We start from the raw sequence: 27,040 nt of genomic DNA, 5'->3' as shown, positions 1-27,040 counted from the left end.
GGCTGAGGCGAGGGCCATAGTAGATTCTACTATTAATTGATTTGTCCAAAGATAAATTTAATATTTTTTTTCGATGCCATTTATACCTCATAATATTCTGTGTGGCTAACAGCATGGGTATTTCGATTTTTCGAATCATATACTTACAGTGACCTCTCGCGGGTGTCGGGATCCAATAAAACAAAAACGTGACTTATCGATGACGAACTGACTGGATAACTTTCGCACGGACTTACTGCTTAGTTGGAAACTAGAGATAAGAATAATTGATTTGTTCACATTGCAGTGAGTTTTATATGGCGTTATCAGAGCAATGCTGACCGAGAAACTCGACTTAGTGAGGGATACACTTACAATGTCTTTAAAAATGGTGCAGCATTTAACATATAGAATGCGGGTTAGAAAAACATTTGCCTTCAATTTTCGGAGTCGCAAGATTCTATAATTAATTACAGTTCTGGTGTAATGTACAACATTTATCATCACAACAGAAAGTATATATGGTTAATAGGTTATAGTGTCTTAATTACTAGTACCGTATACCCGGGACATTTGATGTTATTGTGCTGTCATTTTCTTTTTCGAGTGTCACAATTTAATGACTTTTACAATTCCACCGAGGCTGTATATTATGAGTTGACTCACAGTCCCTCCAGTCCCTTTTGTGGAGGGACTGTGGTTGACTGGTTGAGTAGTTAGAATATTGCCCTGTGAGGTCCTATGCTGTGCGTTGTCAGAGGGCGAACTCACGGCATTTTGTTGTAGTGTAACGTAGAACAAAGCATAAATGCATCGAGTATAAAAATAACGATCGTCGCTCATTATATGTGATAGTGATTATAATTCAACAAACCCGACTGGTTCGTACAGTATATGCCAAAGTATCCCATCTTTATATCAATGTAATATAACGTTCAGATGGTGAACGTAACTCTAAAAATCGTTGAAATTAAAAAAATGAATTTAGTTTACATTTGTATTTTTTATATCAATTGTATTTTTTCCTATTTGTAATACAACACTAACTGAAATATCTACTCATATTGAAATGTGTGTTTTCACAAATCAAATTGTGTTGGTTCGACGCTTGGTGGCGCTCATACACTAACTATTGTTAGACAGTGTTTCTATACACCATTTATAAAAATAACATTATACATTTTTAAGCTTAAATTAGCGTTGAAGATTTCGCCTTTGTTTTTAAAACTTAGATCTGCACTCCAGATGTTACTCCAGTTTATGGATAATACCTTAATAACGCCTTTATAAATTGGAGGGTAATTAGTAATAATTCACTTCTTTAAAATAAAGTATCCCTTTTATAGATTCTTCTCCATGTATTGACATACGTGTGTGTCTTATTGTCAGATCACTACTATTGTCACGCTGGGATCGCCGCCCTCATCAACTAAAAGAGAACTGAACAGTTTCTTTTATATTACTTACAAGCACTGCCGTATATTTTAATTGCAAATCTTACGACCTGACAGTTGTCGATTGGTACAATCTGCAGTTTACTATCCGCCTTTATTTTCACGGGCTACGCCTATGGGCATTTGTTGACTGGACGACCGAGTGTCGAAAATGGCAACACTGGATTTTTCCTCGCACTTGTATGCAACGTTATCCGAGGGAAGACCAGCCACTGAGTCTTCTTTGCAGTCGAGTAATTGCCATAACAACATAGTATATAGATACAATGGCGTTTCCCCGCCAACCGGACATGTCTCGAGTAAAAGAACGTTAAGTCTACCAGTCATTCGCAGGTATGTTACAATTCGGACAGCCTGACAATTGTTCGTATACAGACAAGTTCCTCGCGATAGTCATAGTACAATGTACTATGTTACGGTTTTGGTTTTGTTTAATCAGCCCAGAGTCTCACAAAATGGCGTTTCGTATGTGACATTCCTTTTTTATGGCATTACAAATATTAATTCAATTGTTTAAAAGTGCCAATATCCACGGATCATTCTGGTGAAAACACGAATATGACACAAAAAGTACAATTTTTATAGCCGGTTTATGTCGGTAAAAGATATATTTTTACCAGACAAATGGTGCGTTTAGTTTAGCGCTACATAGAATCACAGGACTTCGTATGGCCTTAAGGTCACAGGTCGTCCGCGGTTGCCAAGTTTTCTCTCTCGTGCATTAAAAATATGTGGGAATTGAATAGAATGAAATCAATTTATTTATTTTAGCATATGCGGCATGCATTGTGGTCAATTCACAAACGTTTATATTTACATCAATGCTGGACATGTTCACAATGGGGGAATCCAGTCAATGTCGCCATATCAACACAGTATCTGTATACAAAATGGGTAAGTCCAGCAGGACACCAGCGATAAATGCCGATACGTTTGGTGATAAACATGAGGGAGGGAGGGGTGAACATAATGTAAATAATATTAAAATGATTTGAATGTCGATTGTCTGAATCATTACTATATTTGCTTCGTCAGAAACTGTTCCACCATGATTACGCCTGGGACCAAATAACACATTCTTCCATTTAAAGCGGGAGGGTCGTCATCTGCGCACGCGCGCGAATTGAGTCCCAAACGATGATAATAACCCACGCTACTATAAGAACGCAAAGGCTCTGGGTAGACGCTTGTTTGTAAACAATGACACGCTATGGCCACCTGACGCATGCGTGGGTGACGACTCCCTCACTTTAATCTCAGAAGCTAAATATATCATCTGCCTGTGAGCGCGGGATCGTTTCTAGCTAATGTCTATCCATGTCTATCCTATGTGAGAACATTTGCCCATATTTCCCATGATGCAGTATTTTACCCACATGCTTTTGAATCACATTTTTCAAAAAGAAGTAATTGTTTATTTATTTATTATAGTAACACAGTTGTCGCGGCAAACGAGAATTCAATTGGCCGTAAACAATAGTTTAAACTATTCAGTCCGAAAAACCAGGTTTAGTTACAAGTACTAGACCCTTCGTTTTTTATCATCGTATTCCAATAAAACACCAAGGACAATGGCACTAGCTGTGGGACTGTGATGCTTACAAACCCCGGGCAATAATAGAAATTAAAGTGACACACCGCAAAACAACAAATGGCTCTATTTCGAAACTGAGATTGAGAGCTGCATTTATAGAAAGACAATGTTACTTTTATTCATTGTAACTCGATGCCGATCCAACCACGGCGACATAAAGAAAACCGCCCAACGCATAGCTTAGATAGAACACAAAGATGCTCTGTAGACCGTTAAAGCGTGCTTCAACAACAATTATATTATCCGCTCTCGGGCAACTTTTTATAAACTGCTACTCGTATCTTGGCCATGGTCTGGAACGAATGTTTGGAATCTGTATTACCCCCTCAGTTATTTACTGTATCAAACATCGCGGAATGAATCACTCGGTGGGTAACTCGGCTCACCTACGAGCTTCAAGGCATTCGTCTTTTAGTGTCTCTATGGACACGTTCATAACACAGTGAATGCCAACTCGGTGGAAAAGATTCGTTTACAACACACACCGTCGTGTATTTTGGTTCTCACACCGTCTGCATGATGAACGTAGATATACTAGCACTGTGACGTATAGGTACCACGCCGAAATCACGTGTAAAAGAATGTTTGCATCGTTGAACTTGTCCACACATAACTGCGGAGATAGCATTGAACACAGGCCGAGAAGGTCACCAGCGTCGTCCCAATATAATGCCGATACTGGACGCTTTCCTAGGTATGTTTTATATCCTGAGAAATTAATCGGAGTAGACACACCGCGGTGTTGTTAAAATTATTTTAAAAAAAATACCGGAGAATACTCATGTACTCCGTTAGTTAACGACGCCGTTATAAACAATTTGGGGCTATTTCAAAAAAGACATTTTTTTTCAAGTAATTGGTGATATTTATATTAATTTTAACTGGTGTGTGTAGTTAGGATACGTATTTTGGTAATCATCAAGTCTGCATCTCATTTAAGAATGTGACTTTATTCACTGCACGCGGTATTTAGTACACACTGTCACCCATCACAGATCTACGCACCGCATGTTTACATATTGCAGCGAAATGCAATTAAAAGGGATTAGTTTGGCGTTACAACATACAATAAACATCAAAATCGGGCATTTATATTTTCTTGAGCCAAACACTTTGAGTCGATGCTTGAGCTGAGTATCACAACTTTTATTGTCGTAAGTAGTATTGTCAAGTTCAGCGCCCTCTAGTGGGCGTTTTTGTTCACTCCCCCACGTCTCAATGAGAACACATTCACAGCGCTGTCTGACACAGTTGACTTACTAGATATACCAAACATTATTTATTCGTAAGTGCAGAAGACACCAGGTAACGGGTAAGAGGTGTAGTAAACACTTCAACTAGGCCGGGGGGAGTGCATGGTTATTTACGTTCCTTGCTTTGATGTAAGGGTCAACCTTGTAAAAAAGAGCGCTGTCTGGCGCAGTTGGTTTACTAGATATACCAAACATTATATATTCGTAAGTGCGGAAGACACCAGGTAACGGGTAAGAGGTGTAGTAAACACTTCAACTAGGCCGGGGGGAGTGCATGGTTATTTACGTTCCTTGCTTTGATGTAATGGTCAACCTTGTAAAAAAGAGCGAGGTCGCCTTTGTCAGCTATATCGAGGTTGTCGAGTTTAAATTTTGTAAAGAAGAATTGATTTATCTGGCCAACGCGTCTAATTAATTTACATTTATGCAGTATGGAAAACTAAGCCAATATTCGCGTTCCTCACATTGTTCATTCCATGTTATAGATTACTAGTAGCTTAAAACATAGCCATCGGCCTTTGTGTCGACATTTACTCCGCCTCATCAAGTCCGGGTGGGTTCGATGATGCATACAAGTCAATATAAAAGGAAACTGTTTACTCATCTGCCATGGCAATTACATCGTAGTCGATTGATCTTTATATTGCACTAATCACAAAAAAAACGTTTTACGTGAACTTGAACGTGAGTATCATGTGGCTTAACTGACATAAATCGACACTGAAGCAACTTTCCTAAGCGAGTTGTTGGGATGTTCCACGTTATGTGAATTTACCATGACACATATAATGGTATGTTGCAGTTAAGTTAAGCCCAAACTGCCGGAATGTTTTTTTATACTTTACAATTTACTAGTTTAACCCCCTTTTGATTGTTATCAACTTTTTTCCGTAATACAGACAGGTGATATTTTGCTTTACATTTCAGTTTCACTTCAGTCGCTCGACCGTCTTGTATTTTAGAACACGCCCTCTTGCGATAGCTTCTGCGTTAGCTCAACGTTGTTGCTGAGTCACAGCATCACGTCACTTCTGTATGCGTGCCTGCAAAACGCCGATAGTTGTCTACAAACTGACCTCGGCTCCTTCAATGGCCACTCAACTGAACGTGTAACCAGGTCGATCTTCGTTTTGAATCATTCTTGCTACCCCGCTGTCTGGTTAGTTTGTTTGATGCAGTCGCTGGCCAAGACACGCTGGTGTATGAGTCAGTCAATGATGGTAGCTGGGTGGGGACTATTTATCGTGTTTTTAAAGTTTAACTGTCATAACTATAATATGCTGCACGGAAAGTGGGCGTGGTGTATCCCCTATAATAGTTGTTGCTCGGCTAACCCAATTCATTGACTATTCTAAGTTTTAGACTAAAGAACGGGCATACAAATAGAGCACAGCGTAAACCGCAATAGAAATTGAATTATTGAAATAAATGTACATGAAACATGACGGTACATTGCAACTAACATCACCTGGGCGCATTTTCGGGTTAAAAGGTCATGGTCATAGTATGTGGTTATGTATGATCAGTATTGGGCTACAAGGGATAATACATAGGAACTTCAAACTTGGGACACTGGTTCCCTAGGTAACTCACGTGACATGGCAATTTTAAGGGCAAAAGGCCAAATATCACAGTATAACTACTATCTCCCCTGAGTTGTTGGGAGATTATTGCAAGGAGTGCTAATATGCAAAAACAAAATATTGTATTTAAAGGAGGGCATATTACAAATAAATAAAAATGCTCAATTGAGAGATGGTTGAAACTGCGGCATACTATAAATATTGTGGTGTGAATTCTCCTGTTGTCTAAAGTGTTTTTATGCTTAAAAAAACATTACCCAAACAAGGCAGGAAATTATACATATGGATAATTCATAAAAATTCTCTATTGGGGTATTATGATAACAAATATTTGATACAATAGTCCTGTCGTTTTTAATGTATTGTTCTGAGGGTTAGGACTATCAACAATTTGTGTATCTAGAGCCTATCCAACCGTTAGCTTGTAAAATGTATGTAGGTGTTTCTAAAAACCAAGATTTATCAAATATTAGGAAAAAAATAACTATCCCGACAAATGCTACAAAATGCTTTATAATACTGAACTCTCATCTGTGCGTTTAAATTACACCCGTGCACGTGAATCAAACTAATTTTGTATTTATGTAAGTTATAACAAGCATACATTTTGCAGCGGCCAGAAAGAAATATTGATATATTCATGAAGTTGTTCACCTGTGGATTGAAATCTGTTCTGTATTATGGTATGGTGAATACTCAACCCTTGATAAATTAACTGCATATAAAAGTTGTAAAACAAATTAGGTCCAGAATGATACATAAGAGTTGTAAATACTCATGCCCATCGTATTCTGCTGTCACGACTACGCATCTCCTGTCACACTTTGCACATGGAAACGGAGAGGAGTAAAGCCAGTTTACTGTCTGAGTCAAAAGATATTGACGACGAATATAATTTTGCTTTAATTTGTTCATTCGGTGACACTTCAAAAGCAAATACATCCCAATTTGTGTTATAACCCAACATTCTTTGAAAATTTAATGTCATTTTAAAGCAGCACCTTACTTAAACATTTGTCTGTGTTTGTCTACCTCGCCGTAAAACTAAGACCGATGCAGTTTGACCATTTATAATATTTATAATATTTATACTACACATATGTACTGTAAAACATGTCTTAGCTAGCATGTTATTGCAGGTAATTTAGCTAATCTGTAATTTCGCTAATTCAAGATGTCACTAAATTAAAATAACGTATATTCTCAAAACAAGATTGTTGACACTTTAGCTAAATTAAGATTCAGTTAATTCATGCATGGAGTCAAATTCGCTAAAATGGCATGTAGCTATTCAAACATATTTTACAGTATTTCATTGTTTTATTCGAAACTAATACGCAGATATGTGCTATACAAGTACACTGTTTTCATGTCCAATGAATCACAGTCAATGTATCTATCAAAATAAACTATCCAACAATATTAATACAATTTACATGTTCTCGACCATATTGCAATATTTAATAAAACAGAGTAGACAAATTCGATTACAATGTTTACAATAAGTACATTTATTTTGATATTACACCTTGAAACAAACAGTAGAGCATATAATCAGTCGAAAACAAAAAAAACGTATGTTGTTAGCAAACATATTAGTGTTCGTAAAAAGTCAGTATAAAAGGAGCCTTGAAATTTATTTGAAGCGCATGCGTACTAGGATTTTTTAAAAATATTTCATTGAACAGATACTGCAACGATACAGTTTTATTTTGTCTCTAGTGTTCCTGCGTATAGCTCTAATATCACTCGAAAAACGTGAAATCTTGGCTTCATCTTTAAATAGTTTAATCTTTACTCCCAGATAAACCTAGAGAATTTTTGAAACATTTTTATTCGGGACATCTCCGAGAATTTCTGTGGTAAACAAACCCTCAGATATCGATGTTCTCATTAGTAATTCCAGTGATTATAGGCTATCCCCAGCTCGGGTTATACACTCCCATCATTTGACCTACCATGACTTGTATTGTTAGTGTGCTGAATCATGATTGTCTGAGAGATGCTTTTGAAAAGTCAACACCTATTCTATTGGATGCCTGAGGAAATGCGCCTTTCCGACCCTCGTTTGAATAGATTAATACGGTCCACTATGCTGTCAAGGCCGTCGGCATGTCAAGTGAGGGACTAGATAATGGCCTTCAAAACATGACACAGTGACAGTACGAACGCCGCCATGACAATAACGTGTATTCGAAGAATAGTTTGACCTGTGTATTCACGTATTGTGATGAGGTCGCGTTGTAGGGTAGAGAAGTAGCACATCACTCAGCTGACAGCTTTTTTTCCCATTGTTGATGATGCGCTGTCCTACAGATTCGTCGCTGTCAATCGTAAGTCCCGGTCGTAAGTGCACTAAACCAGTTTACGCTCTACTATAAAACGGTCGCATTATGTTAATAAGGCGAATTTAAGAAAACGTATTTTTCAATAACACAGTGCATTGCTCTCAACAACTATCATAATCCACTATAATCCACTATTGATGAACACAAATCCACAGGGTCATTTAGTCATCCAACTCCAGTGACCCTTTAACGCAATGTCTCATTATTGTAAACTAGAAGGCAGCTATAGTCTGGATTATGTTCACCACTTATTTGAAGGTGCGGTTGGCCGGTGAATGCGAAACGAGAATACTAGCCACACCTACATAAGATACATTACATGGATAGTGCGCCGCCCTGCTTCAATCTCGTGTTTGCGTGAGACTCTAGTGTAGGGTGAGGATGTGATTGGACACGGGTAAATGACATATATAGCAACGCATTATAAAAAATAGCAACCACTAAACACTGTTATTGTGAAGGCGTTCATTGAATCCGATACCTGCCAAGGTATAGAAGACAGGGGAACGGTCACTAATATTCCACTAACGGTGTTTGAACTAGACGCCGGGCGGATCGTCTTTCTGAACGAAAACCCACGGACACATGTATTGCGTTTTGACTTGTTGTCAAGATTTCACATCAACTCTCTAGGGGCAGTTTATCTGTACAACTATGCCCGGCAGCGCCAATGCTGCTAGTCGGCCTAGGGGTGGTGCTTCGACCGGGCCATCGTCAGCCTCCACTGGATCTAGTAGTAAATGTAGCAGCAGGCCGAAAACTGTATCCGAGTCGACGCCTTCTCGGCGTGTGGCAAGCTCCTATCTGAGACAAGTGGAATTCCTAGGACGGCAAGAACCGAAAATCGTTTACAGTCAAGACGCTTCGCGGTCAATCGTAGCGTGGGCCGATAAATCAGGGTAAGATTTACGTATTTTTGGGTGATTCCCTGTGGGATTCGTTGTTTACCCAAGTCACATAACCACACGTGTTATAATACCCAATCAGACGTGGATACGGCGTAATGGCGGTAAACAGCAATGTGTAAGCAAGATCGCGTGTACTAGTGTTGTGTTTCAGAGACATTCATTTTCGCGCTGTGTCGTTACTGTATACAAATCACAGTCTGAGTTCTGACGTACGCCGGCTGGAAATCACGTCGGATATAGTCACGCCGTAAGTCATCATATTCTATTAAAAACCGGGTGGGTGCACACGAAGCGAAGGACGTCTGCGTAAACGTTTTTTGTCCAATTAATTCGTTACTATAACGGTGAATGGATTTGTAGTGAGGCCGTTTTACGCTTTATTGTTTAAAATACACTGCTCTTCTTTACGCCGATTACACGCAGCCCAGACATGCTAGCGTCCATTTTGTAGCTGTCGAGATCGTCACTGTGTCTGGTGTGAAAACGCCGTTAGTATAAACAATATAAACAGCATAGGTAAAAAAAAAAAAAACTGCGGTCAAGCTAATAATAGCTTCCGACACTTCGGGAGAGATATATTCAACCGGGGTGTTTACCACATTAACATAAAAAATCAGACGAAAATTCGCACCTGAATACAATGTAAACAGCACAAGTCAAATTATAATACTAATACTAGGAAAACGGGTACATTCAATGCATATCACTGTGTATTATGTACCTCTTCGTGTATTATTGTAATAACCACGCGATTCGTCGGTTCTCGATTCAGTCGCATTTAACGAGCATGCGTGACAAGTGTAGCAAATACTTATTCGCTGACGTTGTATTTATTTTGTAAGAAAAATAATGAATCTCGAGACTATTAATGTCACACTATATTTCGGCAAAAACCGCAATCAAGTTACTCAGAGCATGGAGCTAAAAAAAGAGCCCCATGTTCAGAGTACTAGTACATCATAATCTTACTCCCAATTTGTATGACCAATCACGATTTTTTTATAATTATTATTGATTTTAAGAGCATTTTAATCTAGGAGGCATTAGACTGAAAGTTGATTTAGTGTAACATTGATTATTAATGTAGTTGGCCATTTATATTGCGAACTTAATATTCCCAACTCTATTGTATTCTGAAAATTGGAAAATGCAATAACATGATATTAAAAAATCCATGCTTTGCTTATTTATACCGTGAATATGATAATTACTCTACTAAATAACTCTAAATAAGGCTCATCCATAAAAAACATAATTTTTATTTTTTAATCGGGAATTATGATCACTTCATGTGAAAAATTCTGCTTACAATTTTTTTTAATTAATCCGTAGGAAACTCATTTTTTCCATTCTGTGCACGTCTGTTATCAGTCAGCTCAAGAGCTAAATCAATATAATAAACAGCCAATGTCAACAGAGAAGTGTTCACGCTACATGAAGTACGGGCTAAGATTTAAAGGGGGACCGCTCAATCCCATGGATTGCACCATTGCATCTTTTAGAGGGTCTATGATTGCACCAACAAATCGTGGGACACTGTTGTTTATGTTGTTTACAAAGTTAATCTATCTTTTGTTATTCATTGTGATTTTAATCCAGAAAGTAAATTTGTTGTGAGATTAGGCTTAACTGGAAGTGCTCCTTTACTTTAAGCTAATCTCATATGTTTGTATATCGGATAGACCTAATTGCGTTCACGCACGGTAGAAAACTAAAGTTAGCACGGGCTAAGGAACGCCCAAACTTATTAAGAATATACAAAAATCTTCAACCATTTTAACTATGGTTACTAGTACAGTAACTAGGAAGGTATACATGATAGTCAAATTCAGAAAGTGCAAATTGCAGAATAACAGGAAGTATAGTATAGAGTCTCGTCGTCGGTTCGTTTTTTTCTGAGACTCTTAGCCCGAGCATGGAGGTAATAATTCTTATTACCTCCATGGCCCTTGCTATGCGTTCACGCACACTTCGTTAGCCTGTGCTAAAGATATGGACCGCGTCTTAAAAACAGGCCAGATTTAGTCAGTACTTAGCATTTCTTAGCCCGTGCGGTGTTCAGGGGCGGTGCCCGTGCTTAGCGTTCACCAGGGAACTGTATCTCATTACAGCTCCCTGCGTTCACGCAGGTTTTCTTAGCCCGGTTATTTGACCACTTAGCCCGTGCTATGGAGCTGTGTGTGAATGCTACTAATGAGTTAAGTACTGGCAAATTCTGCATAGGTATGTCTCTAACTCGTGCTGTTTTGATTCATTTAGTGTGCTATTTTGGACTCAGTAGCCCTCAACGTACATTGTAATAACGTAAAACAATCCATCAAATGTTTTCCTCGTGAAGGCATGTTGATTGTCTCCTGGACACCAACAGAATATTTGCTGTTGTACTTAACAAGGGATCTCAGCACTAAGCACAAAGAAAAGTTTATTGACGTAAAGTAGGATTTAGATCATGTTTAAATGTGAATCCTTCTTGGAGGAGCTGTAAGCAGACAATTTTCATAGGTTTCATATGCTACTTGTGAGAGAACAGTGAAATGTTACTTTTAATGACTTTTGTGTTACCGTTACCTACTACTTCTCAGTGACATATGCGCCATTTATTAAAATTTAAATGTTCTCTTGTTGTGGCATCTAATCGAACACCGTGTTGCTTGACATACGCTCGCTGTGTGTAATTGTATGTCTGCGTACAACCACAGTCCTTCTATCCCATCCACTCACGAATCTCCGTATCCATGGTTACACCCATTCTTTATGCACGACAAAAAGTCACATGACGTAACCTTTATGTTGACGTTTTTTATTCTTATCAAGTGATATTCTTAAGATCCCCATTTCAAAAGACAACAAACAGCGATTGTCCGGGGTGGATTCCGATTCATGCTCATGTATCTCTCACACAGATACAGAAACGGGTTTTTGATTCACCTCGATTGTTGCTTTTAATTGCGGCTTTACTAGAGGCTAAATTCCTGATTTCACGTGGAGACGTCCTTGTGTTCTTGCTTGCACATATAAGTGACTTAGGTTTCCTTCAAAGATATTTACACTGTCTCGCACTGATTCACCGTGACGCTAAATCGTTCCACTATGAACTCACGAAACCCCGTTTTTTTCATGACTGAAAACAATTGAAAACATGAAAACATGCTCTTTGATTATAAATTGTGTTTTTGAACGTAGACTATGAGAGGGTTTGTAAGGGTTTAAACGTGCTGATAGATAAGCTGGGTGCATACAATGGAATGCCTTGTGATGTCGAAGTAGTTTAAAGTAGGATTTGGATGTGGGTAGCCAGTAAAGGCATTAGAGAAAGAGTTCATTTCAAGTGCTTTATTTATCCTGAAAGATTAACGGGCTGATGTTATGCACACACTGGAACTTGTATTTTATGATGAAAGATGGAATCAGATACATACAAATTGATGCGAACGATGTCATTTATGATGTAATGTCTGATCTGGTAAATGTGACCTGATTATCGCACGTACCAAGAAGTCTTACTGCTTGTGGTTGATGGAATGTCAGTGTTGCCAATTAATTTGATCTTAGTCATTTTTGCTACACGAATAACATTCCCGTATTATGCGTAATCACGGTAAAAAGACTTCGAGTCACCAACAGTTAAACGGACGCAAGATACGCTTTCCATGCATGAAATATTACTATATCATGCCCATGATTGGTTACTGAACACAACAGTGGCACTTATACTTACACGAATTCAAGACACGTCTTCTATTGCTTATTGTACACTTCTAAGGCATCACTGTGTCACACCTGTCATACAAATGTTGGCGTTAGAAAAATGACGATGACAGCAGCATAATGCACACGGTTAAGCATTTTCATAGGTTAATCCGAGTCGACGAGTTTTCTTTTTGGAAAAGTCAATATTTTATACAGTGTGTAGACATGAATGGCAATCACTAGAGGGGATTTTGCTTAGTCTGGTGGTCACGGCACGAACGAATGACGCGCATTCCTAATTCGAGTAAATTATTGATCACTATTGCAAATAGTGCAACTGAAACAGTAACTACATGTAGTATACTTCATTGTTAACCCAAAGAACATAAATAATAAAAAGAGAAACAGTGAGTGGGTAACTCGCGTAATTTCTACCAATAAAATAACTGGTAGGAATTGGCTGGGCATTTGAGATTAAACTCTCTGTCATTGCCTGGGAACAGAACTTATATACATCCATCTTACGATCTGGTCAACCCTCAAGTATCTATAGAAACTAAGGCCGACTATAGCAAAATACACGTCGGTTGAGTATCGTCGGCCTGTTTGTTTACGTCTCAACGTGGCGTGGTGCAGCAAATTTTTGCGCAACGGGAAGTTCGTTACCAGACATCACGTTTCGAACATCTAAAATTCATTTTTGATATCCGCACATTATCACAGGCCATCGTGCTGCCTAGTTGCCGGCCGTTGAATTGATCGTTTTATTAAAAAATAATCAAATCTAGTCAGAATCCCGCATTTTATGATTCATTTACATCACGTTCTGTCTAATACTCTGAAAGCAATTCATATTGATTTGATGACCGTAAATGCTTATAGAGTATAGTTTTCATTACCCGGAACTAACAAAACTTAAATTGAATGTCGCTGCAGTAACCAGGCTACTCTGAATAGCCAGCCGGTAGTAAATCTTATTGGTTTTGAAAGTGTATGTATTGAAGTGACATTTGCTTTTAATTGGTCCTCTTAGTCATTGGGGAATAACAAGTCATGAAAACTGAGCTTATTGATAAACCATGCTAATGAGATAGCTCTATTGTAGATTTTAATTCAGACCACCATTCCATTGGGTTCGGTTCTCGTCTCGTGGTTGTCCCTGTACGTATACCATTCCATTGGGTTCGGTTCTCGTCTCGTGGTTGGCCCTGTACGTATACCATTCCATTGTGTTCGGTCCCGTCTCGTGGTTGTCCCTGTACGTATACCATTCCATTGGGTTCGGTTCTCGTCTCGTGGTTGGCCCTGTACATATACCATTCCATTGGGTTCGGTCCCGTCTCGTGGTTGGCCCTGTACGTATACCATTCCATTGTGTTCGGTCCCGTCTCGTGGTTGTCCCTGTACGTATACCATTCCATTGGGTTCGGTTCTCGTCTCGTGGTTGGCCCTGTACATATACCATTCCATTGGGTTCGGTCCCGTCTCGTGGTTGGCCCTGTACGTATACCATTCCATTGGGTTCGGTTCTCGTCTCGTGGTTGGCCCTGTACATATACCATTCCATTGGGTTCGGTCCCGTCTCGTGGTTGGCCCTGTACGTATACCATTCCATTGGGTTCGGTTCTCGTCTCGTGGTTGGCCCTGTACATATACCATTCCATTGGGTTCGGTCCCGTCTCGTGGTTGGCCCTGTACGTATACCATTCCATTGGGTTCGTTCCTCGTTTCGTGGTTGGCCATATATGTATACCATTCTATTGGGTTTGGTCCCGTCTCGTGGTTGGCCATGTATGTATGTATACCATTCCATTGGGTTCGGTTCCGTCTCGTAGTTGGCTATGTACGTATGCCATTCCATTGGGTTCGGTTCTCGTCTCATGGTTGGCCATGTACGTATGCCATTCCATTGGGTTCGGTTCTCGTCTCGTGGTTGGCCATGTACGTACTCCATTCCATTGGGTTCGGTCCCGTCTCGTAGTTGGCCATGTATGTATACCATTCCATTGGGTTCGGTCCCGTCTCGTGGTTGGCAATGTACGCATGCCATTCTACTTGGCTATCGTCTCGAGGTTGACCATGTATGTATGCTATTCTACTTGGTTTGGCTATCGTCTCGTGGTTGGTTTAATGTATGCCATTCTACTTGGTTCGACTGTCGTCTCGTGGTTGACCATGTATGTATGCCATTCTATTGGGCTCGGTTGTTGCCCATGGTTGTGGTTGGTCATTCTACTTGGTTGTCGCCTAGTAGTAATTTGATACGATACTGTCGGGTTAGGAAGCTACTTGCTCTTGGTTGGCCACGTTTGTACGTCACGCTACTAAATTCAGTAGACGCTTCGTCTGTTTGTTTTTGTGCACCAAACTAGGTTAGGTCCTTGCATGGTAGTGTGTGTTGTCTATGCTCAGGTATCCGTGCGGGGATCTATTGCTTGTTTGGGATTATGTTGCACATTGTTCACGCTATTGTTACACACCGCAGTGCTTGGTATGTTAAGTCATAATTGGAGGTCAACTTTGCTGCTTACTTTCAACATTAATTAAATTCACCACAACAGACCAGTTGAACACCTTCAAATTAAAATTAAATCGATATTTGCTTTATTGTGTACATGACCTTATATTAACAAAATCACAGAGTCTTTTCTCACTCTTTCTTTGACAAAAATAACACAGAATGTTTTTGTTGCTGCCAGTGTCTATTATTATTTGTTCAAGCCGATTAATGCCATTATTGGGTACTTTATATTACTCGATTCCTGTGGTGTTTCACCCACGGGATGCGATTGTTGTTGGTTACAGTGAGACCGCATTTATGTGCAGTCTCGGAGGTACTTGTTAACAGAGATGTTGGTCGTGACTAATCTATGAATACGCCGAGTCAGTTTATTAGATCCCAATGTTATTACCATGGCAACCACATTCGCATTGTTGAATCACTTGTAATTTGCATGTACAATTTGCATTCTGCTTATCGTATTTTCATCCCTTTGACGTACATTAGGATGCGAGACTTCTTCAAGACGCCACGTTCCGGGAGAACACATGCGCAAACTGGTACGCTTTTGATTCGTAGAGAGAGACATTCAGATCGCCGAATCGATATGTGTAACATTTTATTAAAATGTGATTTGTAGCTATTCGTAGGTATCCTTATCACGTAAATGTAGTACTGACTTTTCTTATATTTCTTATATCATCGCATTAGGGGAGACATTGCGTGTTTCATTTGTTTAACATTAGTAATAATGGAATGTAATGTAATACAAATAGCCTCATGTATAAAACAGTGTTTGAAAGGATATATCAGAAATTACGAAATAATTAATATATATTAATGTATCTCTCGGAGAATATAAAAAAAAAACTCAAATAATAACAAGAAGAAACTAAAATCAGAATGTTTTGCAAAAAGTATCATTGCGTTAGTTGATCTTAATGGGGTCAACGTCTGCTGCGCATAACATAAATAAATAACATTGAAAGTATCACTAACTGTTTTAAAATGTTAAAAGCGTGGAAGTCGTCACTTGCGCATGCGCCAGATGGTCATACCTATTGTTGTTTACAAACAAGCGTCTACCCACGAGCCTTTGCCTTTCTATGGCAGAGATATTATGCATTATCTCAAATTGAATTATTTCAAAAACCTGTTTTTCTTAAAAGTGTCAAAAATGCAATGTTTTTTTTTTAACATTGTGTTCTATGGAATTGTTCTAAAAATAACGATCTTTGAAAAACAATAAGACAAGTTTCTCCTCAAAATACGTCACTGTAAAACACATAGAAAATTAACAGAATAACTACTTATTCAATGCGAGAATGACGTCATTGTAAAAGTATACTGTAAAGGGGTTAATTATTCACTGGGTTTTAAATTAGCTTATTTCGCTGACTGGAAATGCGCTAAATTAAAACCCAGTGAATATGTAAAATTTTGCATAGAACACATTATCTAAATGATAAAACCGTGAATTTAAAACCCACTGAATATGCCTGAAATGGTAAATCAGTGAAATTTAAACCCAGTGAAAATTTGTAACTTTACAGTAACTTCATTGTTCAGAAGAACTGAACATCCTGCATCAGCCCCCAATGATTACCGTAAATCAATATAGCGATGCGCTGACAGATAGTAATTTCATTCGATAAACGTCAGAACATGGATGTATACACAGTTTATATCTCCATGTTCAGAAACATAAAACTTAACCACATGGCTTATGTGCTCAAGGACGCATTAATAAACTCCGGCATGATTACTCTATATTCGGTTGTCCGTAAACGTTCCGTTTAGAGCAACGTATTGCGACTTTGTAAGGGTGTACCAGTTCGTGTCACTCAAGGCCAAGGTCAGCCTAGGCGGATACCAATTTGTTAACATACGTTTTAATAAATTCGATACTGTTATTCATACATGATCACCGACACAGCATACCATATTATTACACGGTGTTTTGGTTGGCATACATGAAAGCTACATTGTATGGCTACCTGAATTACGCATTGGTTTCGCGTTGTACAAACACGACATTCCTATGACCGCCTCAGTGATTATGGTAGTAAAATCACCCGATTAGTGATTCACTCATCATGGGATGTCTAAGTCGCATTGTCCACGTCCACAGTCCGCAAAAAATAACGGCTTACGTCGGAAATGTTAAAACTTGCAAGATGAATTTTTATTTACATGTCAAACCAGAAAAGCATTACTTTAATATTGTTTATCAAGTCACCGTAGTTTCACATTTGTCACCAAATTCCATTCTTATGCTGACAATATAAAATGCAGTTTCCATGGAAACTAGTTACGTCAGAAATGTTAAAACTTGCAAGATGTATTTTTTTTACATGTCAAACCAGAAAAAAAACATTATTTTAATAATTTGTTATTAAGTCACCGTAGCTTCAAATTCCATTCCTATGCTGATAATATAAAATGCAGTTTCCATGGAAACGAGTTCGGCAGCCAATTTCCATTTTGCTCGTAATAATCAAGAAGTATTCTCATAAATTACGGTTTTACGGAATTTTCGTCGGATCGTACTTCCTCAATCAAAATAATGAATGTGCGCGTTGCAAGAGTTGCTTCACGGACATTACACCAATGTATGTTGTCATGGCGACGTAATACGGACTTCACCAACCTTTCAATGTATACTAATGACGCAATTTAAACGATATTCATCTATCTTGTTTGTGAAAATGAAAAAAATTATTAATGAGTCTAAATGTTGGCGTTGTAATTTTACTGGCAGGTGTTTTTTTCGAGGTTCACTCAAGTTGAAACATTTAAGTCGCTACTAACGATATTTTTTTAAATTTTGAATTACATGCCGAGGCTGCCACTGGGAAGCAATATTTCTACCATAAAAGTGATAATTTAACGCGCTATCCGTGACGTTCACGACTGAGGCAATTCCGATTTACCGAAGCACCTTCACCGCGACCATAGACGGAGTCGCTTCAAATTACAAAACCTCACCAGTGATGTCGGACTTGTGTTGGCCAATCCATGGGAGTCAGTAACGCGTAGTATGGGATGCTCCCAATTTTAACTAAATGAATAGACATTAAAAAATATAATATGGGAACAGAATAATTAGTCGAGCATCCTCCCCGCACACGAAAGGAATCTATCGCGAAGTGAAAATAACGACGGAGTATGAATCTCGAAAGGATTCAGCCTCAGCGTCGTTAAGTATATAAGGGCGCAGTAATTTTGTTGCACTGTTCAGAGGAGTCTCAACAATCATCCCAAAGTACCGTGTTATGCGAGTTTTGGGCCTTTGTTTTCACCGCCGCGGGTTGCCAGGCGGTGAAAATGCCCGGATGTCCGCCCCCCGAGGATAGAATTATACCATAAAACATAAAAAGATAGTATAAATCTCAGGATTAAATGTATACAGAGACTGTTTTGTATGTGACTATAGAATAAGATAACACTAATACAATACTGGGCAAGCATCTACAGTTCTGTACATAGAAACCATTCAAGCTTTCAATGAAACTATTGCAGTGCGGTGTTTTGGTTATTGCCAGGCAACGGTCTGCTACGCACATTTATGTGCAATAGAGGGCGCATTTTGTTAGACAGATCGGGGTAACTTAAGCGTTCACTGGTCATATGATGCGTCGGGAATTTGTTTTCTGTCGATCCATTTATGAAACCAACAGTAAACTATTATGATTTGAACATTACATGAATGTGTCTTAAACTTGCAGGTAGTATGAGAATTATATTTAATATTATATTCCCGCTATTTTCTTGAATTTTATCTAATTTATTATACTATTAAAACGTTTGATTTCTATAACGCAAGAAAACAAAACTTTTATTTTAAAATTAACGCATTTTTTGAAGTACAAGTTTAATGCTTTATATTTTCTTCCTAATACTCGGTTCCAATTTCTCGTTCATTCATAACAATGGACGAGTCAATTACATGGTTGTAGAAGCATGATTAATACTGAATCCACAGTTGAACAATCGTCAATGCTATTGCCATGGTAAACATATTTACATTGTCGTTTTACGCGTCATTAGTTGGTTTGTATTTCACTCTTATTGAATATCAATTAAACCAAACATAAATACAATCATAAGTGATTAGTGGATGTTGTAACGGATGATACTTACACAATATGATTCATTTCATCGAATTTCCGATCTTTTGGAAATGTGGTACAAGCACGTATTTGGTCGGCAAGAAATAAAACAAAACAACGATGATGTGATTGAACCCTGTATTACAAACATAGATAAACTTCGACTTGGAATTCACTTTCATTAAACAACACAGCGGACACTTGATATTATAAATATACTAGTACACTCCCGACTTCCGCCAACGTTTCGTTTACAACCCCGTGCACAGAATGTCTAAACATACATGAATAGGCGATACTATTTTACTGACACACAATTTTAAAGATTTTTTTTTCATACATGATCGCACATCCCGACACAGCATACCATATTATTACACGGTGTTTTGGTTAGCATACTTGAAACTACATTGTATGGCTACTTGAATTACGCATTGGTTTCGTGTTGTACAAACACGACATTCCTATGACAGTGTGTACACCTACTTTAGGCTCTTATATTTACTATGAGACCACTAACACAATTCTTTCAATGATCTGAGATTCAATGATTATATGATACGCTGATAAACAGCAGTGCGCATGTTCATTTTTAATTTCCAACTTCACTAAAATTGTTTTATTGCCGTATAAAATGAAGTGCATTTTGCTATTAACGCATTTTTTTTTTAAATAAAAAAATAACAACAATACACATGCTTCACCCACGACTGAGGCCAAGCCGAACACCTGTAACACCTTCATTGGTGTTTCTTGAAAGTCATAACAAATCCTGGCCAATGACGTTCGCTCGCTCGCTTCAGTACTATTCTCAGTTCTTGCCAAGTGAGATCTAAACTCGGAATATCTTCGCATATTGCATAAAACGCACAACAGTGCTGTTCTCAACAGATTTTCAGCTAAACTAACCAAGCCAAAAGAGTTTAAGCAGGTCTGTGATACAATCTTAAAGGTTTGGCAGAGGATATCGACAACCAGACAATTAAGACTTGCTACAAAGCCCGCAATTCTCGCTATAGTAGTTCAAATAACGGTTCGGTCTACAACGATAACTCGCCGCGTACTTACAGTAACAGCGAAAGTACAATTACCTCTTACTGTGTATAGCATAACCCATATTCCGTATCGTACGCATATCATTAACAATGGATTGTATAGATGGAGCTTCTTTCCGCTTTTCTTAGCTCCATGATAGATGCAAGACCACAACTCATGAATAGATCACTGATCGCCCCGCCTTAAATTTGTGCGTGACTATAGAATACGATAACACTAATACAGTACTGGTCAAGTATCTATCGTTCTGTACATAGAAACAAGTCAATGCAACTATTTCAGCGTGCTATGTTAGCTATTGCTAAGCAACGGACTGGTATGCGCTTTATCACACAACAGAGGGCGCACTTTAGTATGAGCAAGACCCTAATTACTGTCAAACTGAGCTCCACTTGTGACAAAAATCGTCCAATCATTGCGTCAATGTGGTATAATCTTATTGTGTTCGTTGTTATCGTATGATTATATTTTACACAATTTATTATCGTGTCGGTTTGTTCTATTGTATTGTCGATTTTTCGACGTGTTCTTTATTGAAGCACGCCAGTGTCGTAACCTATGTCATATTTCACTGACGGCCTGTACCAGTTTCATTACCTTTAACAATAGGTCTACACCGTTACACACCACAGGACATGTTTATATCATTCAGAGAGAACCTTCTACGTTTCGGATCTCACCTCGGTTTTATTGATATAATATGATATCAATGATTCGTAAGATTAGTGTAATCTTATAATTTGTTAGTGTTTAGTTTCTCTTATACTTGTTTGGTCTATCATATAATTGTATGCACCGGCAATGTATTCATGGATGTGACAAGGTACACCATTACTGTGTTACGGCACAAGAGTGTCGATGTCAATATTTCTAGTCTCGTAATACGAAGTGTTATGCTCGAGACAAGGCTATCCCCACATATGTTTCATTTCGCGCATTGATAAATATGTATGGCGCATTGATCATAGTAAAGTTAGTGCCGCATTTTCCTGCCTAGCCTCCAGATATACGTTCCAGTCTGATGACTACTCACAATGCGCATCGTAATGTCCATCTCATCTTTTCAGAAATACTGCATATATTGCGACTGTTTCTTATCACTCCTTTGCTTTCATCCATCACAATTAGACGAGAGACTATGATGGTAGACTGCCTGGGAAAGTTTAGTATCCTACCTTGACTGGTTCATTATTTTTAACATTTTATTAATTCACATATTGGGAAGTTTTAAAATATTCCAATACTTGTATTATTCGTTTTGAATAATATCATGGCGCTTTATTCGCTAGTAGAACCCACGAATTGTCGCAAGTTACAAATAATTTTCCCCTAATCGATTATTACAATCGAGGATGAAACGTAATAGTTATACTTGTTTTATTTCTTCTTTACTCTTTTATAGTCGTCGATAATTGTCGGCAGACTTTCGACAAGTAGAATAACAACATATTAATAGCATGAAGCCAAAAAAAAAGTGTCTTTTAGCTCCATACTTTTAGTGGCATGCTGTATGCCGCCCTCAACGATGGCATGCGTAAGGTTATCCTTGGAAACACATTGGCAGAAGCGCAGACATGCGGGACAACCCGAGTATACATGTATTAATAAAAGCCCAGAAAGGAGGCCATAGCGAGAACCAAACTGACTCTCATAACAAACAAAAATCACGAAGGCGTAGGGAAGGCATTTCAGTTTTTCCCAGCAGTTTATTTTTGTTCTATTATATAGTCCGTATCACGCATCAACTCGGACCAATATGAAAAACAAAATACCACAAATTACGTGGAAAAAAATAAAATATAAAATTAAACGTTGTAAAATACTCAGTACTGTGTCATTATATATGCTGGATTTAGAATCAGCAAATAAAATAATGGTTCTGTTCATATGATCAGCCATCCAATATTTCGACTCAAAGTAGAATAAAATTCAAACTGTGACCAAAAGATTCAATGTGTACTACTGACGTCTTTTAACTAATGTGGATCTAACCCACAGAATATATTAATCATCAAAATGACAAATAAAATGCGGTCGTTGACATTGAAATAGGGTATAGGCAGACCTTCTTTATTAGCGTATGAATACATGGTATAAATAAAGGTGCAGTGCGGTTTTTATTCATCACAATATGCTTTTTAAGTGAACCATCTTTACAAAACACTGGGGGGTATCGTTGCTGCACCCACGATGCTTTGACACAATAAACTGTTTTTATTTGTATTGTACGCGTATAAAATCACAAGTTTAACTATATATAAATCTCGTTTGATTGTACTTGTCATGTGGTACACCGAGACAGTATAGTATTGTAAGCAACTGGGATCGTTGTTAGGTAAATTGATTAGCGCCGCCTATAGTCGTGTCGTCATGGGAACGATGCTAATTTGAGGTAATTTTAACAAAGTCACGTTCACGCGTGGTTGGTTAATTGATGACTCAGTTGGTGTGGTAAAACATAGGTCGTGAATGGAAACCATTTTATAACAGGTTACTCGTGGAAATAGCTGGTACATGGTAGATATACGCTATCAGGATTCATTCCGATATTCCCCGGTCTACTCTGAGACTGCTTCGTGTCGAAGGCGATGAACAATAATGATTTATCAGGGCTCGGTTTGAGCTATTGACAGGATTGTAACCACAACATCGATCGTAAAGTGTTTACTGGAGATGTCACACTCTTCAAGGTTTTATTCGTGGCCATATGTAATCGACGTTCTCTTCAACATTATGTCACCGGGTCGTGATTGATTAAGATAGTGATTGATTTTAAGTATTTCAAGATTATATTATTACCTGTTTATAAAGGGCTTTTCTGCAAAAGAGAAATTAACAACGTATGCGCGTGAGATTTTAATAACACCAATAGTGATGATCACGGATAGTGATTTGCTGAACATGTACATGAAAGATGCGATCAGGAACAGTTCGCTCGCACAACACAGGTAAACTGGATATATCATGATATATATTTTTAAAGTCGTTAGAGAAATCCTAATTTGGAGCTTGAACGGAACATATGCTAACGGAAAAACAGTTTAGCCTCGGGTTCTTTTAGTAAATGTGCTGTTGTTTGTCACACTGCGTGATCGAGAGTTAGCTGTATGAAAAGATACGTTATTAACACCTGGTTAAGACCCCCTCCCGCAGTACCTCAAAAGGTGTTTTTTCTTTTCATGCTAGGAAGGTCATTGCTGGGATCTATCATAGTAATACTCTATATCGACACAATTAAATTTGCTTTTGGATCAATCTTTAAATGACACAAAAATGTTTGCCAGAGAAAAGAAAAAAACACAGTATCAGTAATTACTGATCGCTCATGCGTTACTATGGTGACAAAATAATTACAGGTCGAGATAAATGCAATGCTTCTCACTGTATTTGTGTGAGACTTTTCCAGCTTTTATAAAATGGTTTTACCAGATCCGACACCACATTAAATTGTTACATCGCTACTTTCTTCGACATCGGCCATGAAATGTATTAACAACAAAGCCTCCTATTCTAACAGCCCATTGATAGATGTTTTTTTAGAGTCATTAACACCAAAGTGACCCTGTATTGTAAACAATTGTTACCGTTACAAGAACGATAATAGAATTGTCTTCTAACAAAAAGCTGCTCGGGTCAAGGTGATCAGAGACAGTCTAAGCATTTTGAGCGATTCAAATACAACGGTTCTGATCCCAATACATTGTATGTACTGATACGCAGATCGTCGAAGTTATAACATTTCCATCGAACGTCGATCAAACACCCTAGTACGAATGAATGGGAACACAGTAAACAGCACTTAGTGGCTATCGAACGAACACGTTATGTATACATACGTCGAGGGGTGTTTGTTGTGGTGGTATGTTAGGTAGAAAAGGTTAAAACACTTAAAGCGGGAAAAATAAACTCATTAACAGCTAAAACTCCGGTAAGACTGTAAAGTGAGGCCGGTTAAAAATACTTTTATTGACGGGGATTAAAGTAATTCCCATAAGACCACTGCGAAGTAATTACACCAATAAAAACAAGTATACTCAAATTTATTTTTTTACTTGTACACATATGTCTGGCCAAATACTCTAGACTCTCAGGAATATGCATGCCAAGTATGAACTTATATAATCCCATACATTGGTATGAAAACTGTAACAGTCACCACAATAATGACTGTTTAGCATTGTAACAAAGGCGGGGACACGATATCCACTAGGACGCTGTGTTGCTAACAATAACTCCGTGACGTATGGGAATTAAATAGGAAGGTGTTCATTAAAAATGAATGACGCGTCTGATTCAAAAGTAATTTCGATTCCGGACCGCATTTGGCAGTCACAGGACGGATATCCACTTTGAGAACAACAGGCACAGTATTTATTAGCACGCGAACTTTACTGACAGTGTATTTTAAGACATGACGTATATGCAATCTATTTACTTTCTTCTTATGTGACCACCCTTTCTGTAAAATTTGTACAGATTCGTCTTTGTTGAATTAAGTAAATTAATACGTGATAGCCTACATGGCTTGGAAGGCGAGCGTAAAATAACCGATTTTATTTTTAAAAAACGGGGCAAGTAAGTATAAGCTGTGGTGAAAGTCGAAACAATTTCTTGTACACTCGTATACCATTGTTGTTTTTATTTCATATATATATATATATATATATATATATATATATATATATATATATATATATATATATATATATATATATATATATATATTAACCACGCGCTTGTAAATTCATACTCATCGCGCATGCGTACTGTAGATTCTATTTGTTGTATACATGATATTGTAGTTACAAAATATAACACTATAACATGTTTACATTTGTATATTGCTGTGTATGGGCATATGTCCTGACATACAAATGAATAAAATCAATACCAAATTCATTGAAACTTAATAGCCAAGTGACGATGGAGATATGTGTACGTCAATACGGTCAACAACTATATGCATTTTATTATTTTAGATCGGAATTTAGTTTACTAATAACATAATGATTGCTAAACAATAACAAAATAAGAGTATATATATACAATATATACTGTCATATGAATCGTGTTGCCACGATTGTATATAGTGTGACGCTTCCCGTCAAGGAGAAAGTGTCACCCGGTTCTTCAATATTTAAGAACACTTCACGGCCCCTCGAAGTGACAATGGTTTAGTCCAGTTATGTGTAGTTGTGAATTCAGTATAAAGCCACCGAGTACCCATCGCACACTAACTAGTCAATCTAAGTTTAACAAATGAACTTTAGAAGTCATTGTCACAATCTTTCACGATATCCCTTTTCAGCGAGAACTCCAATCGGAATAGAACGCCTTTAACAGACAGTGTCTATGTCTGAAAGTTTCCCTTGGTGATCCATTGTTAAGACACCCGAAATGAGACAGTTGTATTTCTAAAGTACTAGTAGTTCTACAATGTATCACAGAGTTAAGATTATAGGATTATATTATTAACTTAAAATTACATACCAGGAAACTATACCGATAAATTAGCGTTATAACTGAATACTAACGCATCATATGCAACACCGCATTCGATATTGAACATGCTATCGTACACCGTTGTTGGTGCACTGCTAGTGTGTTTTGATTTTGGAGAACTCGGTAATTACAGTTTGTACATTCCCACAGCAAGGAGCGCCTCTGTGTTATTTAAACCGGAGGGCATGTACTGCTTGTTGATTTAAACTCCATTTACCATCGTAATGTGGTCACTGTATTTGCATTTGCTATTGAGAAGAACTCTCATTCACATACATCAGCATCCACAGTCTATAATAACATAAGCCGTTCATCCAGATACCATATAATCTCGTCAAATGCAATTATATATAATTATCCGTGGTCGACTGGAAAGTATTAAACAAAGTGCAAATAAGTGCAAATAATGTATCTCCTATGCACCACCTTAGAAATAGTACAATTTCAAGTGTGGCTGGTCACATCTTCGTCATTATACTGCAATCCAACTTGGTAACGCGCCCTGGTTGACGCTCCAAACAGTGGCGTTATTGTCAACTTTATTGGCTTTAGGTTTCTTTTCACATGGGACTACTATGAACATTTATTGCAACAAACCTGTTTATACATTTCTCTTGTGCCCATCCCTTTTGTCCACTTTGGATCATTTCTCATTGTCCGGACTACGGTCGGGCTCAGAAGAATCTTTCCGTCGACCTTTATTTACCGAGTGATTCCTTTTGCCGGTTTACGGAGTTTGGCTGCTTCCATTGTGTGGCTATACAAGCCTGTGTTGTTGCTTGTCGCATTGGACGTTTGTTCGAAGCGTGTTTCTAACACGAATATTTTCTGTAATCAAGGACGACCATTATATGCCTAACAACGGCATGGGTGTATTCTGTCAGCGCCCGCGCAGTGATCACCACGTCGTGTATTTGTTTCCAAATGTTGACACTTGTTGACTCGAAATATTAATTATGAATCTCACGGGGGATGAAACGGAAAATGAGGTGTCCGGGGAAGTTGTTGTCGATTCCTCTCGCGTAGGAGTGAGATATTTTGCGTTCAAGCAGGTGAATTTG

General features: G+C 38.1%; 1 protein-coding gene across 3 annotated transcripts in view; it reads left to right on the top strand.

Moving 5' to 3' along the window:
- LOC102801671 (uncharacterized) overlaps positions 1 to 27,040 on the top strand; it is a 61,655-nt gene that overhangs the window by 25,580 nt on the left and 9,035 nt on the right. Inside the window, exon 1 of one of the 3 annotated variants that reach the window (XM_085504363.1) lies at positions 3,590 to 3,721. The exons of 1 other annotated variant lie outside the window; for it this stretch is intronic. In XM_085504363.1, coding sequence (XP_085360489.1) covers positions 3,609 to 3,721 — 113 coding nt within the window. In that variant the 5' untranslated portion in view covers positions 3,590 to 3,608. Of the gene's footprint in view, positions 1 to 3,589; positions 3,722 to 8,670; positions 9,111 to 27,040 lie in introns of those variants that run through there. One more of the 3 variants, XM_085504362.1, reaches the window with a different exon arrangement.

Source organism: Saccoglossus kowalevskii, chromosome 10 (genome assembly GCF_978046115.1).
Source record: "Saccoglossus kowalevskii chromosome 10, keSacKowa6.1, whole genome shotgun sequence".
NCBI lineage: Eukaryota > Metazoa > Hemichordata > Enteropneusta > Harrimaniidae > Saccoglossus > Saccoglossus kowalevskii.
The sequence above is the reverse complement of the archived record's forward strand: the minus strand, read 5'-3'. Positions and strand labels throughout refer to the sequence as shown.